The 20,210-nt window shown below is 37.3% G+C and overlaps 1 protein-coding gene across 6 annotated transcripts in view; it reads right to left on the bottom strand.

Annotated features, from left to right (window-relative positions):
• Positions 1-20,210, bottom strand: part of GPD2 (glycerol-3-phosphate dehydrogenase 2) — a 134,073-nt gene that overhangs the window by 20,334 nt on the left and 93,529 nt on the right. For all 6 annotated transcript variants that reach the window (XM_022569760.3, XM_089916808.1, XM_022569761.3 and 3 more), the window contains 3 exons: positions 14,062-14,226; positions 13,089-13,233; positions 6,441-6,634 (listed from right to left, as the gene is read on the bottom strand). In XM_022569760.3, coding sequence (XP_022425468.1) covers positions 6,441-6,634; positions 13,089-13,233; positions 14,062-14,226 — 504 coding nt within the window. The remainder of the gene's footprint in view (positions 1-6,440; positions 6,635-13,088; positions 13,234-14,061; positions 14,227-20,210) is intronic.

The following is a 20,210-nucleotide window of genomic DNA, read 5'->3' on the forward strand; positions in this document are numbered from 1 at the left end:
GCTTCTCTAAATGTCTATGTAAATACCTCTAGCTTCTGTAAAGCAGCACTGTTCCATAGACTTTTCTGCAGTGATGGAAATGTTCTGTATCTAAACTGTCTGATTCACTAGCCACTAGCTGCATGAGGCTATTAAGCACTTGAAATGTGGTCCATGCAACTGAGAAACTGAATTTCAAATTTTATTTCATTTTAACTAAATTTAAATAGCCACAGGATATGCACATGTACAGGCTATAATATTGCATAAGGCAGTTCTAGAGTAAAACCACCAAGTGGTAGATCTCAGACTTGTCCTGGTTGATCATCAAGCTGGGTATTTCCCCCATGGCCACCTTGCCCATGTCTTCAATGGAGCATCCTTTCAGTGAAATTTGACTGTGAGAATATAATCTGCTGTAATAGTATGAGACACCCCACCTCAAAATACTTTATTGTCGTAACATGTTCCATATTTACCATTTCAAAGTATCCTCCTCTCCTACTAATCTCATCAATTCAAAGAAATGAAAATATTTGTACTAAATTAGGTACTCCTACCCTCAAGTTCTTACCCAGAAATCGGTTCTATCATTTAGGTTGTAGCCAAGAGTAGACAGTGAACATCACCTACTTTAACTCTCCATGGTATAACACGTGAAGAAAATAACTCAACTCAAGGATTTTATGCTTCAGAGCTCAAAGATTCATCTTGATTTTCCTGGTCCTCGTACCGTCAGGATAGCTAAACAAGACGGCATTACTGTTGCATCGTCCTCACCATGTTGAAAGTCTTTGGCAATATCAATTCTAGTATTTCTCAGTACCTCAAATACTGTATCAAGTAGGAGTCATGTATTGTGATCAATAAATATGAAATGGCATATTAAAACATTCTCTGAACTTTTTATATCAAACAAGAGCTGACATTACAAAATCAAAAGCAATAATATTTTGGCCTCTGAGTCAACATGCTAGACTTAAGGTTTCTAATGACTATATATTTAAACAATTGGATATCCTCTTTTAAAACAACTGAACACTTTAATAAAACAAGATGACAGGAAACAACACTACTATTAAAATTGAGAAAAATTCTCATTAAACACCACTTATGAGAGTGGCTCACCCAGTTGATTTTTTTTTTTGTTTAACATCTGTATTGGAGTATAATTGCTTTACAATGTTGTGTTAGTTTCTGCTGTATAACAAAGTGAATCAGCTATATGTATACATATATGTCCATATCCCCTCCCTCTTGTGTCTCCCTCCCACCCTCCCTATCCCACCCCTCTAGGGGGTCACAAAGCTCTGAGCTGATCTCCCTGTGCTATGCAGCTGCTTCCCACTAGCTATCTATTTTACATTTGGTAGTGTATATAAATCCATGCCACTCTGATTTTTAAGTGCCAACTGCCCAGATGTTAAAAATCCCATGAGTACTCCAGAATGTATAAAAGTACTTGTCGATATTTTCAGAAGGATAGTAAGGAAATAAAATAGTCCTTCTACCATCATGTTTAAGAATTATTTTTATTACTACCCTGATAAATAATTCACTCAGGTTTTAGTGTATAAAATATATAAAGAATAAAATATAAATAGTAAAGTTGAATAGACATTTTCCACAGCTGGTTGAAAAGACTAAGTGCTGTGTAATTGTTTCCAATGATAATTAATATTTTTATTCTTAAAAACTTGGCAAGACAAGTGTTGGTTTTAAGTTAATAGAAAATGGAGCCCACAGGAAGTAACAATTAGAAGCTAAATGTGCACTTTTGCTTCCCATCAGTTATTTAGCCATACATTTTGGGGTGCTCTTTCTCCTGTTTGCCACTTTCAAAAAATCAATGAAAAGCATGTGAAAATATCTACGTGAACACAGGGGAAACAGTGTCAGAAATCAATACCTTCTCTACCAGCATGTTTAACCTGCAGAAATGAAGTGTTAATCACAGAAATAAGATACCATATTACATTTATAAACTAATGAAACTAGAAAAAGCAAAGCGCGTGACACTATAATTAAACAGCTGGAAGACATCCAAGCCTGTGTAAGTTGATAACCCTGGTACAATCTCTGGCAGTGAAAAGGCAGGTCTGCAGTGAGTTGATATGGCCAGCTCCGTTGTTAATTGAATAACAGGCAATCTATAAACACTACTAATTGCATATGTGAAAACCTGTGTACAACTAGAGAAGCTGCTTAGAGAAGCACTCCAGAAAAACTACATGGATAAAGCAATCTGCAAATCTTCTGTCTTCCTCAATCCCTTTAAGTCACAGCTTAGTTTCGCCACTGCGTCCTTCTGATTAACCTCTACACAGCGGACTTAATGATACATTTTTCAAAAGATCATTTTTCTTCCTAACCCAATACACACTGCACAACTATCAATTACCCGTTTCAGAAGAGAACAAACAAGTAATCTAGAAAATTCAGCCTGTGAATGGAAAGCTTTCTAAATCGTAAAAGAAGACATGGTCTTATTCCCAACAGGCAAAATGCTTTTCAGAATTGTTCCGATGCATTTTGCAGAAGTGTGGCAGCCGCTGCGAACAGCATGGAGTGTTAAGATTTGACACTTTTTTTCTTCTCAAGAATATAGCCATTTGGGGAGGCTCAGAAACTCTTGTCAGAATTTTACTCATTCATCCACTTAATAAATCCTTTTAAAATGATTGTTTCAACCCTGGTGAATACAAACCATTTCAAAAGTATTTCCTCTAGGATCTACACAAATTTTTTCTTTTTTAAATCTGTAGCGAAGACTGCTTGGCCCAAGGAATTGGTTATGAGGAATGAAACCTCCTCTACTTTAACATTCAAATCCAAATAAGGCCAGTCGAGAGCAAAGGTCACTATCATTTTGAAGGTGTCTGGCAGCTTCCATGAAATGAACTGAGAGGCTTAATCCACTCCCTAGTGGATATAATATCACATCACGCGACAAACCCGGGACTACCAATTGGAATACTGCATAATATTTAGAAGCACAAGTATTAGAGCTAGACTGACTTGCATTCAATATCATGGCTCCAACATGAATGAGCTATGGGAAGGAAACAAAGTCACTGGGCCTCAGTTTCTTCATCTACAAAATGGGAATTACAAAATAAAACTAACAAGGTTGTTACGAGGAATCAGAGATAAATAAGCAATATGCTTAGCAGAGTGTGTAGCATAAAAAGTGCTCAATAACAGTAGAGTTTTAAAAAATAAAGCATGCATAACCCACTGCAGACAAATGGAAAGATTAAAATATGTGTAGCAACAGCATGTAGTCAAAAAAACTGAATGGTGCCTGAGGCCGAGTTTCTCTTTCACATTTCATCAGTATAGGAGAGAGTATTGGGTTTCACTTAAATTCCTTGGAAAAAATACAAATTTGAATGTCTTTACTTTAGATATAGACATACTCTAGCTAACTAGCACTCTACCAAGACTGAGGGTAATTCCTCATATACTCTGAGGCCTTCAGTCCAGTAGAAATAAGAATGAAAAGAAACCATAAAGAATCATTGCTGATTCAAAGGATAAGTTGATAAGTAAGAAAGGTGTGATAGAGGGTGAGCACAGGGAAATAAATGAAGTACATGAAAGAGCTGTCACTTCTGCTTTTACCCTGGATATTTGCTACCTGGAGAATTTGTAATCTCAAGAGTCCCGAGAGCACCAGAGGAAAAGCCTGATTTACAGTGTTCACATATTAATTTCAATCCACTTTTACCAAAAATCAAAACTGACAAAAACTCTTTGTTAGTTTCACCAATTAACCTGACTACCAAAAGGTATGTTAACCGAAAAGACCTCTACAGACCGAGTAGGTCCCAGCAGGTATTACCAAGTCTCCTACCTATTAAAAAGCAGAATAAAAGTGATGGGTACAGGCTCAGTCTCTGTTCCAGTCCAAGGCTCATTTCACTGATGGAAATCCCCACCCACGATATGGACACAGCAGCCTTTTGGAACCTACACCTGTTCCCAGCACATCCCGTATAAGCAGTTAGATTTCTCGTTAGTGCATTTGAACTTTAAGAATTTGGAAACTGTCAACTATAGCTCTCTGCTCTTGAATTAATTTTATTTCTTGCTCTAACAATCTAAACTTCCTGTTCTTATGGCCCTATATAAACCCACTTTTAACAAATATCATACCCAGGTAAATGTGAAATGAAGCAAGATTCATTAACAATAATCAATACAAATCATACCCAGATGAAGCTCCTCCTACTTTGCAAAAGGTGGAAAAAAAAGCTGAAATTGAAATGCATTTTTGAGTACTTAAGTATGGATATTAAACAGGGCATGACTATTTCTTAAACAACTATGTTTGAGTGTTGCGTGTGTGTGTGAAAGAGTATAAATTTAGCCACACAGATTTCAATTGCATGCATTTAATACATTTATACTATTATTATAGCTATCCAAAGAGAATCTACTCAAAATGAAATTACATCCATTATTTGAAATTAGAAGAAACTGAAACTATACAGTATGGATCAATCAATTAAACTAGGAGAATCCCCTAAATCATTTTTTAAAGCAGTTTGTTTGTTTGTAAATGTGTGATCACATAATGAAAAAAATTCTTTAGGGAAAAAGGACTCAGATGCTACTGAGTCACCTTAAGACAAAAATTGTGTCTTTGCATGTCCTCCATTGAAGCCAACATTATAGGAGATTCCTGATATAAACAGATGAAGACTATTTTCAAAAATCTTAAACTTTCTACCTTAATATAGAAAGATTTTCAAATTGCTACCAGCATCAAAAACGCTGAAAGCACCTATTACTAATTCATTTTGATTTAAAACAATCATGAGTGGCATACCAGATATATAACAAGCTTTGTAACTGAATAAAGAATCCTTACCTGTAAGGAGCTCCAAGTAAGAATATATCTTAGACTATTACCTATTGTATAATGCTGTGATATACTAGACCAGCATTCTAGGGGACTACGAAAGATATCTGGCTTCTGAAGTATAAATAGTATTTTGCCAAAATGAGAAGTTGGGGGAAAAGACATCCCAGAGCAAGACTTCAACCTAAGTAAACAAGGCATGAAGGTTTAAAAGTACATGACCTGATTTGGAAATAGTAAGAAATGTAATATGATTAAACTACTGAATGCACATAAGTGGAGTAGCTGAATATAAACCTGCAAAGACAAGTTGTGGAAAGCCTTAGGTTCCATATGAGATAGTTTAAAATTTTTCCTGAAGTTAATGATGAGTTATCAAAGGGATATTTTTGTGCAGGGAAGTGATGATCAGAACTGTGTTTTAGAGAGTTCTGGTGGAAGGACCAGACTGGGTGGGGACAGAGACCTAACATATGGAAGCAAGTTACGGGGGCCAATGCAACTCTAAGTGAAAAGTGACACAGGTGTGACCCAGAGTAATGAAAGTGAGAGGGGATTTACAGGATACTTCAGAGTGAGCATTCATGGGAGTTGAACTGGATGTGGAAAGAGAAGGATCAGCAAAGATAAGCATGCCATTTCTAGGCTGGGTGACTAGTCGGACGATGAGGCTATTAGATAGGAAATAATGTTGGGAAACTTCTGAAACTAGCACGGATTAAAAAAAAATACATTATACCATCTATGTCCACTGGAGAAAATGCTATGGCATCCAAGTTAAAAGAAGGTACTATGGGGCTTCCCTGGTGGCGCAGTGGTTGAGAGTCCGCCTGCCGATGCAGGGGACACGGGTTCGTGCCCTGGTCCGGGAAGATCACACATGCTGCGGAGCGGCTGGGCCCTTGAGCCATGGCCGCTGAGCCTGCGCGTCTGGAGCCTGTGCTCCGCAACGGGAGAGGCCACAGCAGTGAGAGGCCCGTGTACCGCAAAAAAAAAAAAAGAAGGTACTATGATATCCAGGTTAAAAGAAACCATGCTCAGGTTAGCACTGGAAAGAAGTAAACTTTGGCTTTTTCAATTAAAACAAGTATACTTATTCTTCTTAGCTAAATCCACTGTTAATACTCCAGTTTCCACATAATAACTAAATTTAGCTTACTAAATTTCTTAGAATACATAAACCTCTATCCTCTCATTTCTCTGATTAATTATTTCCATATGGATATCCTAGATCTGTAAATCAGATCTTCCCAAGCTCTAGAAATTAAATAGTGATGCAAACATTTCATACTCTTCTGGAAGAGCAAGGGTGTTTAGAGCTCCCGTAATAGCACTCCAATCTTGCCATTAGAAAGGACCAGAAAAGGACGGTATGTGTTTCATGTGGATGTGGAAAGTAGAGGGAAAAAAGGCAACTTCTTCCTATTGTGTTATAATTTGGCCCTCATAAACCTTCTAGAAGAAGTGGTCAGCACATAAGAGTTAGAGGCGGCCAGGTGTGAAGATGAGTCAGACTGGACACATGGCAATTACCCAGTGAGAGCTGGAATGGTTTGGGAGATATAAAAGTGGGAGGGTAAACTTCGTAAGTTACCTTCAACGTCACAACTCAAGTAGTTACGCACTTCATTCAAAATGAAGTTGATGTCTTCTTCGGAAGGAATAGGATGGTGTGTGACGTCAGTTGGAGTGTCGGTAGTGCCAGCGATAGTCATCTTTTGCCAGGGTAAGAAGAAAATAACTCGCCCATCACTGGTCGCTGGGTCAAGGAGTCCCATGCTCTCTGGGCTGGGATAAAAAGAAGGGTCATATATTTCTGAAATTAGCCGAAGTTTGCTCTTAATCTGCATTCTAAAAACTATTTTATTCCCTAATTCTCATATAAACAAACAAGAAACACATGAACTGTTACTTTTATTGCCACTACCCTAATCTAGAAATTCCTAAAGGAAAAAATAATTCTGGTAACACAAAAGGAATGGGGCAAGTGTGATAATAATAATAATATTCCACAGCAGAACTCAGGCCCCCCCACTGAGTAATGCAAGGTAAATTAAGTAAGTGGACTTCAATTTCCAGTTGTTTGGGTTTTTATATCCCTTGGACCATTCACATCAGATAATGTCTGTCAGCAGGATAAATGTCTATAATTTCTTTCATGATGGTCAATGAAGGATAGCTCTTCAACCTTTTTTCAAGTCTATGAAAAGTACTTTCCTGGGACATTTGACATCTGGCATGTCTTTCAGTTTAAGGTCTCAGAAGTACATGAGAAAAGTGAAGGGTCTAACTTTCTAGAAACTAAAATGTAATCAAAAAGTTCTCTACTCCGCTGTGCCTGAATAAGTTTGTACCACTTCACCAAATATGAGATTTCTTACTTTATTTCAATTTTACAGAAATCTCAAGAAGCGCATCCATGAGAAAAGGGCTCAGTTTTCTACTACTACCTAAATAACAGTGTACTGGGATATAAGGTCAAAAAGTAGAGTAATATCTTAGCAATGAAAATCTTTAAATAGGCAGAAGATGCTGGTGTACAATGTTGCTCAATCAAGGTTCAGGGACACCTCTTCTGACAGACTATGTAAAACCTTCAAAAATATTAATCAAGAATTTTTCTAATACCTACTTAGTAGTCTAAGACCAAATTGTGAAACACACTTGAAAGAACAGGCAAGTGTCAATAAACGTTAACAAAATCTGTTCAGCTATATTATTAAATCATTAGAAACTCTTGTTTTAATGTATCCATGAACCATTCTAAAATTGTGGCGGTCCTGCTAAAGCAGTAGAAGGAAACTGCAAGTGTCCCTTTCAGACAGCTGAACGCTACTGATCTTCAGAGAGCTGTCTCAATTTGACTGACCTCTCATAAGGAGCCAATGTTAAAGGTATTTTCTGTGAATATATTTTTAGCTTCTATTAATAACATTTCTTGAATAGGAAATATAATTCTATTTGGTTTCAAGAAATCCCTCTTAAACTCACATATTTTAAGGGACATACGGTCAACTATTTATGCTTATCATTCCCTTAAAATTAAAAACAAAAAATGAAACTCAGATTCAGATGTATAAGGATGAGAGTCTAAATACTGTTTAAGAGCAAAACAAAACTGGCTTTTTTATGAAAAAGAAACCTACAGTCAGCTTAACTCATGTATCTTCTTCATTTAAACCATAAAGAGTACTAATATTTCTTTGCAAAGACCCATCAGCCCCATGAAATGCCTGCCATGTCCACGCAGCCTTGCAGAAAGAGATCACTATCTGTAGCCTACATGAGACACAGGAGAGAGTAGGCCTCAGTTATTCTATTTAGCACATGTAAAAAGCACCACAGAAGTGTGTCAATCATTTAAACCTTCAGCTAAGATCTCATCTTCACTCAGGGTTACTTACAGGAAATAATTTTACTTTTTAAAAATACATTGAAAACTACAAATATCGAGTATTTTCAGTCTCTGTATGCCTATATTTTTTTTCTTTGTATTTGCCATAAAACTCTCTAAAGATCTTAAAAGAAACTAGTTAAAATATGTTTTGTAAGCACCGAATTTGATCCTGGGTTGATATGCCCTTAGATTAAATAAGTCACTTTGTGATTAGAAATTAACTCATGAGTTCAAACTTTTAATTTGGTAAATAGTGCTATATTGAAACAAAAGGATAAATTCCATATTCTAATATTTAAGGAACAAATTCCATGTTGGTATATTTTATATATCATCATTTTATGGACCGGATATCATATTATGTGTCTAACTCAATGAACTTGATCAACATCAGCATAAAATTATAATATTCAGCAACTGAGACATGAAATGCTGTTAGAAAAGCACAACTACTGAATCCTTCAAAATCTTTCAGTGCAAAAAAAAGCAGTTTAAAGGGTGAATGTGATGGTTACCAACACACACATAACTGGAACCTGTAAAGAATCAACTGCTTAAGTGAAGACATATGTGTCAAACATAAAATCAACAAGCACAGAGGGAAGCCAAAGCTATTAATGAATGGTATAAAAATTTAAGAATCCACTTGGAAATACCTCTCATCGGTTCTAAATTACCTAATTCATAACTCACCCTTAGGGAAAAGTTTGTTTTCTTACAAATGATTAATTCTGCAAGGTGGCACAAAAGTTTGAAAATGGCTATCAGCTATAGTGATGGTATATACAATGCAGTGAGGCATAGGTCTTTTCTCAGTATGTATAATTCACTTGACATCAGCAGGAAAAGCTGGCTGCTAATTTACGTGTGTGTCTAGGATTAGATCTAATGAACATTTTTCTCATGCAGACCATTGCCTTCCTGAAGTACCCTTACTTAAACTGAAATCAATTTATTGTTAACTATTTAGCAATCAGTGTTGGAGCTAGCAGTATGCACACACGTTATAGAAAAAAAATTGACCTTTCGTCAGCAATAAAAAGCATCTGTAGGCTAAAAGGAGGAGATGATTATTTTCATGTATTTCAGTCATTTGGTGTATTGCTGCTGCTTTTGTAAGAGCATCTACCCACAACTCTGATGAAAATTCCAGATTTGCTCTTAATGCCTTCTTAATGTGCTTAGTGCCTTCAAAAGTAAATGATTTCTGTGTGTTGTTTTATGAAATTAAAACAATCCAGAATGAGAGAAAGAGAGAGAGAGAGAAAGCTGCTACCATGGCACAAGATAATTCCACATGTGGAATGTCAGGGTCATAACAAGCTTAATAAATTCCATAAAGATACCCTGAAAATAGCCCAGCAGGATACACTGCATACCTGGTCCTCACTCTCCGTTTAGCCACCTAAAGTCAATAAATCAGTGGCTCCTGAACTCATTGCATTGCCAGACTGATCAGGTTCTACTTGAAATGCTAGGCCTTAAGTTATTATCAGCTGGTTTATAGGGCAGCACGAGAAGGTCTGACTCATCTCTGAGGACCTAGTAGAACCCTTGAGTTATAATTGTTGAATGAGATTGAGAAATCCAGAGAACCATTTCAGGCTGAGATCTCCTGACCCCAACCCACCCAAGAGAATGACTTGATATGGAAAGTAAAACATCCCTCTGGGATGCCAGCGATACAGCTGCTCAAGGTCAGTGCTGAAAGAGGGACCAAACGCTTAACCCAGGCTGTAATCTCAAACCAAGGGACTCATCTGAAACAGAGCCTGAACAGGAACTGGGCTGCCAGACCACTCCTCTAAGGTTTCCCACAGGATGTGTAGTGGTTGTAGTTCAAGGTGCTAAAGATGGAGATATTAATTTCTCCCAAAGTAGAATGAGATCACTTACTGCATCTTAGACTGAAATAGACCCAGCTGTGACTAACACTTGCATGACTTATGGGCAGGGGCCCGAAGCTAATGCCTAATTTTTAGGATTAAGAAAGGTATTCTGTTTTGAAAATACTATTATACATGCAGGTGATATATATTTATATTTCTTAAAAACCACCTATCTGCTCTGTTATTAGCATATTATAAAGCATAGTACAGGACATATGTGTAGCACGACTTCCTTCATGAAAAAAACTTAAAAGGATATACATTTGTGCAAATATAAACACAAAATTTTATGGAAGGAATCGGAAGTGTGATCAAAAACTGAAGTTGGGGGCATGAAGAGAAGAGGGAGGCTTTCACTTTTCATTTTATGTCTTTCTATTTTTCTATAGTGATTATTTTTGTTTATTTTTGTCTACAGGGGTTATCTTGGCAGTAAAATGAAGAATCACATTTTGTTTTTATATTTTAATCTCTATATATTTAAAATTCCCTTATAAGTATTATATTAAAATTTTAATTAAAAAAGCAACAATCTCAATTTGGGCAAGTTATCACAAAAAAGTTAGCAGGATTCATTCAAAAAATATTTACTGGTCATTATTATGCACCAGATAATATACCAGGAGCTGGGGATATAGAAGTCAAGAAAACAGATAAAAAGTAAATAAAGAATCATTGTCAAAATGTATACATATAGGTACTATCGTGAGATAAGGAGCCAGACGCTGAAATGAGCAGCTTCCCAAAGTCACAGAGTTAGCAAAAGGTAAAGTGATGAACAAACCAGGAAGTTCTTTACCAAGGTATCACCTGAAGTTACTCTTCATACTGTCTTTGTCTATGTACTGGAAACAGCAGAATGCCTTCCCATTTTAATGATAGGCAAACTAAGGTTTGCAGAATAAAATGGCTTGTCCCAAACAACGTCATTATTAAGTGGCAGAAATAACACAGGGAATAATACAGAATACTAGTAAGTGTCCTCTGACATCATGCGACAATAGTGAAGAAGATACGAAACAGAATGTACGGGAAAATATGTTGCATCTAGTAAGACCTAAACAAATATAAGGATTATGGTGATGTGTGTGTCTATAGTTTAGGTATTACATCTGTACTCTATGAAATGTTAAAAAAAACAACTCCAAAAAACTTACAAACTAGCTGGCCTTGCATATTTTTACCCAACACAAAATAAATGTATATAATTGGGTCTGGAACTATTTTTGAAAGCTTCTCTATATACAAGAAACATTTGCAACATGTACATATATTTACTTCTCTCCTTTTCATTTGAACTAAACTTCTGTTAGCAGTTTTTAAAACTCTATTAAGCACCACTGCATAAGTTTTTATTATTGAGACTGGAAGCACCTTGGTTTCTCCAGTCCTAAGTGAAAATACTAATGACTGTCAACCAATTACACGTAGACATTTAGAAAATGACAAAGAAACCTTGGAAGCTGGTGGATAAGAAATTTCATTAATATTCCTCTTGGTAGAAGTGTAATATCTTTCTCATTAGAAGTGTGTTTGGTACAATTAGGTATATCTTGGACTCTCTTCAAGAAGACTTAGTTACTGGAGAACTGATAATAAGGCAGTATCATCGATTACATAGCAGGATAGCATTCTAGAAGAATGCAGATATTAAATGAAATATCATGGATCTGTACATCTGTTTTATCAAACATGAAAAATGTATATATCTTTTATGGAAAGTTATTAAAATATGGAAGAGATAGCTCTCATCCTAAACACATTACCTAGAAATTACCTTTTTGCCCATAATTAAATCACCTAGAGATAATCACCACTGGTATTTAACATATTTCTTTTAATCTCTTTTCTATGTACTTATATAATGCTTAGATCGTGTTACACATACAATCTTGTATCCTCCATTCTAAACTAACATTGTATCACTAGTGTTTTCTTAGGACACGAATGTTATTTATAATTATAATTTTTAATGAACATATAATACTCCCTTGTGCAGGTACACCATAATTTACTTATCCATTCTCCTAAGGTTAGAAACTGAAGTGGTTTGTAATATTTCTCAACTACAAATAATGTCTTAATGAATACCTTGAGCATAAATCATTACTTCACAGAATTATGTACTAGTTTGCTTATTAGATTTACCACATGTGGAAATAAAAATGTTCCATACTCAGCATAGACACGCGAATTTTTCCCCAGATGTCTTGAAATGTACATGAGGGGTAATAATTATCAATTTCTTAGTTAGGATCACATAAATGTTTCTTTTCTAATTTATTAAAAATAAAAAAATATTAAAAATTCAAACACACACAAAAATCTCATTTTCATGTGCCCATCACCTAACTTTTAAATGATTTTCAATTAATAGCTGTTCTTATTTCACCTCTATCTTTATCTATTTCTCTACCTGTGATTATCTTTGTTAATTTGATAAATCAGAAATAATAACCGATTTTTACTTGCTATAGTATTTTTCAAAACACATTTCAAAAGTTATAAACAAGAATACTTGAATGGTCCTCATTTTCAGATTCTTCATAAGCAAATCTGGGTATTTTATAAAATTAACTTTTTAGTGTCTTAATGAAAATGTCCTTTATGGACATTTTTGCAAAATTATTTTTAGGGTTTTAATGAAAATTTAAATTCAAAAATAGTAAGGCTTAGCCTTTGACGATCAGTATACTGAAAACAGTACAAAAATAGATACCAAATCACTAACTCATAGAAAGGAGTATTGCCATAAGAGCTAAGAAATACACAAGCCTGGTTTGTATTTTGTGCCTTGGAAGAGTTTTTTTTTTTTTTTTTTTTACTCATTTTTTCTCATTTTGAACAGTGAGCTAGACCATCTATTAGTAAGAAAGGTGTGCTACAAGAATAAATGTAGACCATTTCTTGCATCCCTCGTTCTCTGACGACGATGGCCAAGTGGGAACACAGGTACCTGTAATAACCAGGCATCACGATGTGGACGCCAGCACTGGGCTGGCAGATAGCTGCGGCATCCTTATCATCCATTTTGCGCACAGTGTCTGTGAAAGGTCCCGTGGCATTGATAACACACTTGGCTCTTACATCAAATTCCTCCCCTGTGAAAGAAAGCAGCGTCAATCACACACCCCGTTTGTTTCTCTGCTCACTGACGCTTTGGATTATTAATTCATCTCTTAACTTAACCTATGGTGGATTATACTGTATGCCACACTAAGTGACACGGGCAACCAGAGTCATTGAGAAGCCACACAAAAGGTTCGCATGTGAGTAAATTTATTGAAACCAAGGCCAAACCGCAGGAAGAAAAACATGTCACTTTTTCATTTCAGCTCTCATTCTAGTTTGCAAAATGCCCGGCATTAAAGTGCCAAATAGGAAGAAAGTGAGTAAATTAGCCGCTTTCTCCTTAAAACTCAAATGTGTGAGCAGTGTTGCTGTGAGATGATATATTTCACAGTGCTGGTTTTGAAGGAAATGATGTAATTTTGAAACTTCGCCCACACGGCCGTAGAACTGGACGGGCATGAAAATCTCACCAAAGTTAAAGTGATTGACTTTAACGACAGGTAAACGCACTGCTTATGTCACCTAAATGATACTTTGAAACTTGGCACATGAGTGAATTTTCTTAATAACATGTTTTTGTAAAGAAAACAGAATGCATTCATAGCTGTGGGAATTTTGTGGGCATTTATTATGATCATGATCATCATTATTGTTTAACACAAAGAAGAAAAATTGCCAGGTCCTACAAGGGAAAATTTTCACGTGAAACCAGTCATTGTTGACAATAAGGAATATAATTAATAGGACTCTGAAATCTCGCTTCAATAAAAGAGAAGTGACAGAAAAATTATCGTTCAGTCTTTATATAGACAAGGCACGATGCTAAGAAATCCCTCCCTGCCTGAGCCTTCGCATACCTGTGAGCACATCCTTGCACCGCGCACCGCTCACGCGCTCTTTCCCTGTCTCGGGGTCTGTCTTCTTGAGCAAGCTCATGACCTCCATGTAATTGGCCGTGGCAGCCCCATACCTGGCAGCAGTGAGAGCAATGGCAAGGTTCATCCGTGCGTCGTTGTGTTGTCCTGCAGCAAGGGAAAGCATCAGAGGAGGGACAGGAGTCACCTCGAGCCACAGACTGGTGGTACAGAAGTGTGTCACAACAGATATGTCACATCTGTCCCTGTCTCCCAGAATATACATGATGGCTGGTCAGCTCTATAGGGCATTATTTGAAAATACATGGGTGTTCTCGGTCAGGCATTTACCTGCCATTTCTGCAAGTGCACTCTGTGTACCACAAAAGGACGAAAAATCTCCCTTTCCTACAGAGCTCACATCAATTATTTGAAAGTTAAGAAATAAGTAATTATTCTCTCAGTTTGGGAACATATGTGTATGTCAGACTTTTCCTAATACAGACAACCTGTATGCAAGAAAGTGAAGCAATTCAAAACTTCAGAATATCTGACACCCCAACTGGTGCTGATGAGCCATTTTTATGAATATGTGCTCTATCTAATATTCAAAATCAAGAGCTTAATCTTTCATAGAGAATCTCTCGGTATTCTATAGAAGGATTTTTCTTGGTTTGAATTTTGATCAGAGCCCCTTAAAATGTAACACTTTTTTTAATTGTACATAAAAGGTAAGAAATTAAGCAGGGCAAAATTTAATTACAGAACAATTCCTACCTGTATTGTTAAAGATTTATTGCTGAAAAATCCTAGTTAAAGAAAACTAAGGGGGAGGCGAAGGGGGGAAAGATGATTAATCACTTTAAAATACTGGCATCACTAGAGACTTTTTCTATTTATTATTGCCAGTGGAGTTAACGCTGACCAGGAAGAATTACTCTACAGCACAGGGGCCAGGTTCTCTGTGCCCTGAATAATTAATTACCCAGGGCTAGATGTATTGAAGCAGCGTTCAAATTCCCACACGTTGGGATCAGTTCTATCAAGATAATACTGATAAAGGGATGAATTTATAATGGATATTGTTGTTGATTTATGTTGCCAGCATACCAAACATTTAGTACAAATGTTTTATGTAAAGTTTCTTCCTTGTGATTCAGTCTGCACAGGGCCAGAAGCACTACACAGGTAATCGGTTCCAGCTAAAGGGCACAGTTACAAAGAGAGAATCAATGACAGGATTCTGCCACCCCTCCCCGCAAACATCTTATTCTAGAACTGCTAAACTAACGCAATCAGCCAAGGACTTTTCCCTCAAAATTAAAGCCTCTATCAAGTGGAGAACGTACGTTAAAACTCAACATGCAAAATAAGGAGTTATTTTATCCAAAAATTAATAGAATGAAAGTAGAAGAAAACAACAGCAGCAGCAGCTGAACTATAAGTGGGAAGAAAGAAGGGTAGCATTTCTATCAATTTCAACTCAGCACAACCCTAAAGATGATAATGGTCAGTAGGTACATTTAAAGTTAAGTTTAAGAAACTCACTTTTATTCACGTACGGCTCATTTAATATTGGAATATGCTTCACAGTCCAAAGAAACAAAATAAAAACTCCATTATAGATCTTCTCTTTAAACTAAAGAGATTACACATCTAAACTGAAGGAAGTACTCATCTCACCCGATCTTCCTAGTGAATTTATGTACGTAATAATGAAACACCCTACGGGTAGTACAAGAAATCCAAGTCATGTTCCTATGGTAGGGGAACTCTCACCCATCCAAGTGTGCCTTGATTTACACACAGGACGGTTCTCTGGAAAGTTATGTGAAAATCAACTATTTTAAATCTTATATGATGTCACTGTTCAAAGGAACCAGGCAGAAAGCCCACTTATTAAATGACAGATCCCTTTGTAAAGTGGTATTATCTATTCACATGATCATCTGGTAATGAAACTCTAACTTTTGAAAATACAAAATCTTTCTTTTAATACCTTTCTAAATTATAAAATCTCATTGGAGCAGTATTGGTCTAGTTCATCAAGCTCTACTGTTTCTGTACTAAGATATACCTCCCTAATTAGCTTCCAAATCCCAATACTTCTGAAGGTAAACAAGATAAACCTCAGTTAAAAGTGTGAGGTGGGGGCTTCCCTGGTGGCGCAGTGGTTGGGAGTCCGCCTGCCAATGCAGGGGACACGGGTTCGAGCCCTGGTCCGGGAGGATCCCGCGTGCCGCGGAGCAGCTCAGCCCGTGAGCCACGGCTGCTGAGACTGTGCTCTAGAGCCTGCGAGCCACAACTACTGAGGCCTGTGTGCCTGGGGCCTGTGCTCCGCAACGGGAGAGGCCACCGCGGTGAGAAGCCTGCGCACCGCAACAAAGAGTGGCCCCCACTCGCTGCAACTAGACAAAGTCCCACGCGTAGCAATGAACACCCAAAGCAGCCAAAAATAAATAAATAAAAATTAAAAAAAAAAAAAAAAAAAAAAAGTGTGAGGTGGAAACAACTTCCTTTGGTCCTTATTTTGCATGCCCATCCTGATACCTAGCAGCATGTGCCTTGACTCGAATCAAAAATGTTACTTATTTGTGAAGGTCCTCACCTGCCAAAATTCTTCTACTGCCTTTATTCTACCATACGGGGTTGTTAAATTATTTACAACTCCCTGAACGTCCATGTCACTTCACACCTTCTTGCCTTTGTCCACACTAATTCTTTTGGCTGGAAAACCATTCTGGAAGCTCCGGACAAGCCCTATTCCTCTCTCGTGAGCTGATTCAATATCTCCCATGAAGACTCTCCTTATCTGTGCTGCATCCCTCCAAGGCCAAGTTGTTCATTCCAGCTTCTGCACCAACACTGGAACTTGTACATACTATTTTTATAGTCTTTATGATACTAGTCATCCCTGTACCCATCGACTTAAAAAAAATAATAAGCTTTGGTTATGAGTCAGGTACTGTAACAAATGCAAGGAACCCAGTGGTGAGAAAGATACAGGGAGATCTCGGTTCTCCTGGAAGTAGTATCCCACTGTAATTACTATATATGTGATTTCCATGTCTCCTCAGCCTGGTCATGGGAAGGCAGGGTCTTACTTGTTCATCTTTTCCTTTCCTCATTAGTACCAGGCACAGAGCAGGTACCCAGTAAGTGTTAAGTTTAGCCAAATTCCATTCGATGTGTTAAATAAACAGGTTTATTTATAGTCTTCTAGATTTATAGAAATATTACATAATTATATAAAATTTTATAGTCCTTATAGATTTATAGTATTATCTCTAACTATAGAATGGAATGCTTTGTCTCAAAAACAAATTTCAGACATCAGTAAGTTGGTGGCAATAAATTTGAAGGGAGCAGGGAAACCCCAGAAATGTGTAAAATCTTAACTTAAACCCAAACTAGCCCTTATATATAAGTTGAATAAGTGGGACAGAAATAGAAATGGATATGAATGATTCCCTCAAGACTTAACCCTCAAGTTGCCCTTTGCTCTGAAGGGGAATACAAACACAGTTATTATAAGCTCCTAAAAATTGAGGAGTTAAGTAATTTGACTTCCCTCTTGGCCCAGGAGTTCACACCTCTACCCAGAAGTCCCCTCTTTGCAGACATTCAGCTTAATTCATTTACCTGCTTGGATTCAGGGCAGACCTCCCCCTCCCCGACCCACATTAAATTCACCCTTTACCCTGAGACACCCAGATGCTCGCAGTGCATGCTTCCTGTGATAAGTGGTGTGTTTTCACTATTCTTAACTAAATCCCCCCCCACCAACTCCCTTTCCTGACATTTTGAAAGGTGTCTATATGCCTCCTGTAATTTTATTTCTGGAGTAAAAAGGTTTTGACAACACTGCATGTCATTGGAATGCCATACAATAATCTCAACTCCCCCACCCAATTGATCTGCTTATTAAGTTTGGATTTTCAAATGCCTTAGAGCCAGGCAACATGATACTATTCACTGATCAGTGAATAGCTTTACGTTGGCACTTACGCAAGGACCCAGACGGGGACTGTGAAAATCTGTTTCCTACTCTGTTCTCCTTTTGCACTTGAAATCTTACATATGTGCACGTACTGAACTTACAACTCAGACGAGAGGAAGCACATAGGAGGTGGAACTATAACTGTTTTCCCTTGTTTAGAAAAACAAAATATAAAATCTACCCACCAAAGAGATGAAGGTCAGTAGTGGCAGAGAAGGGTTTTGCCGTAGTCCGCAATGGCCTTGCACCCAGGATGGTGAGAGATATTTTAAGGGAAAAACATTTTAAGATGTAATTTTCTATAAGATAGGCCTCAAATATAAATATTTTGGGGACAGAGCAATATAGTTCTCCTCAGAGGGTTTCAAAGTTTGGCAAAAGTTAACATGCAAAATAGCTGAAAAAAAGAGAAACAATCATTGAATGTATAAAAGGTATGAAGAATGAGTAAATATGAAAAAACCCTATGTAACAAATTAGCTGGCATTTTCCTGGTCCTTCAGATCTAAAATTCCATGATGCTCTGAAATCCTACATACAATCTTCTTTTAATACAGCCTACTGTTAAATGACCATTTACATAGATAGCCACAGACCAATCTATGGACCCAGAAACCATATAGAAAGTTTAATTGTTAGCAAAAAGTTAGTTCTTAATTAAAATAACACCATCCATAACTTTATCATCAATAAAAAGCTGCCACTGTGGAAATGCTGAGAGTACTTCCTTCTACCTCCCTGACCTGGGTCTTATGCAATCATGTGGTTACTTCTAGCAGAGGGAAAAAGGATGCTAGTGTGAAAGAATACCTCCCTAAAGCTTTAATCCCATTTCTCACAAAATTCACAGGGCGTGCTTTATTGTCTCTGACTGACACTGAGTGACACAATGACCTCTCTGAAGCTTCTTAACAGTCTGGCAAAGGTAATTCAAAGGCTAACACACCAAACCCAAGCTGATTTAATATAACCATTATATTTAAAATTTTCCTTTCTCATGGGAAGAGTGCAGGTAGAGGCAGAGCAAAATAGGGGTGTGAGTGTGTGTGTGTGTGTGTGTGTGTGTGCATGTGTCTTTGGGTAAGGGGATTACTAAATTCTGGTTTAAGTACATACGATGAGTAAGCTTGAAAAGGAAAAGTCAAATGAGAACATACTTTTCACGTAAATTATAACAGAATGCAATTTCCCCTAAAACTAACTTATTTATAAAAACGATTATTTGTGTGAGGAGTGGAAGGGATCAGGGAGACGCATGAAACAGTTTAGGGAGAATGTACCTTACAAGACACAGCTCTGGGCTTGGGATGATTGGGTAATAAGTTTTGAGTGAGTCACTAACCTGGTTGGGGGAATGTAAGTGATGCACTGCATTCCTCTGGGTTTCAGTGTCCTATAAACAGAGAGGAGCTGGGTGGGAGCCTCTGAAATTATACAATGCATGTAATGGCTACTCTTCAATAGCTACCTCTCTCTTTCAAGATTTTACTTGCAATCTCTTCCTCATTTCTGATTTCTCTTTGGCCCAGCATGTTTAAAAAAAAGATTGGGATTAGTGAAGACCAAAAGATAGGTGCTTTGTAAAGGAAGTCAGAAAAATAAAATGAGAAATAATATTCTTCCATTAGACCTAGAATTATAATGAAATCTTGATTTGATTAGCTTTTATGAGCCACATACTCTACTGCAAAAATTGTCCCAGTTCTTCACCCCTCCCTGTATCCATGCCCATTGCCAAGAGTCTTCACAGTGTAGGTTCCCACTTTGCCTCTGGACCCAGCCATGTGAAATTGTTTTGGTCAAGGGAACGTTAGTAGATGTGATTTTAAAAGGAGGCTCTGCCAGTGCCATGAAAATGACACAACCAGGCTAGCCTGCTGGTACCAGGAGGGCAATGAGAGGCCTGTGGTGAATTGCCTCAGTCATCCCAGCCCAGGCAATCCTACATCAGCTGACAGACAGTGAGTCTCTGCTGAACCTCCAAACATGAGTCCAAGTTCAGCGGAGACCAGAAGAATTGCTGAGCCAACCCCAGAAAAGATCAGAAGAAGCACCTAGATGAACACTCCAATGCATGAGCAATAAATCCTAATTGTTTTCATGCTGCTTAGGTTTTATGGTTGTTATGTGGAATTGTGGCAACAGATAACTT

Source organism: Delphinapterus leucas, chromosome 8 (genome assembly GCF_059928025.1).
Source record: "Delphinapterus leucas isolate spDelLeu-1000000601 "Yukka" chromosome 8, BTC_Dleu_Yukka2, whole genome shotgun sequence".
In the NCBI taxonomy this organism is placed as follows: Eukaryota; Metazoa; Chordata; class Mammalia; order Artiodactyla; family Monodontidae; genus Delphinapterus; species Delphinapterus leucas.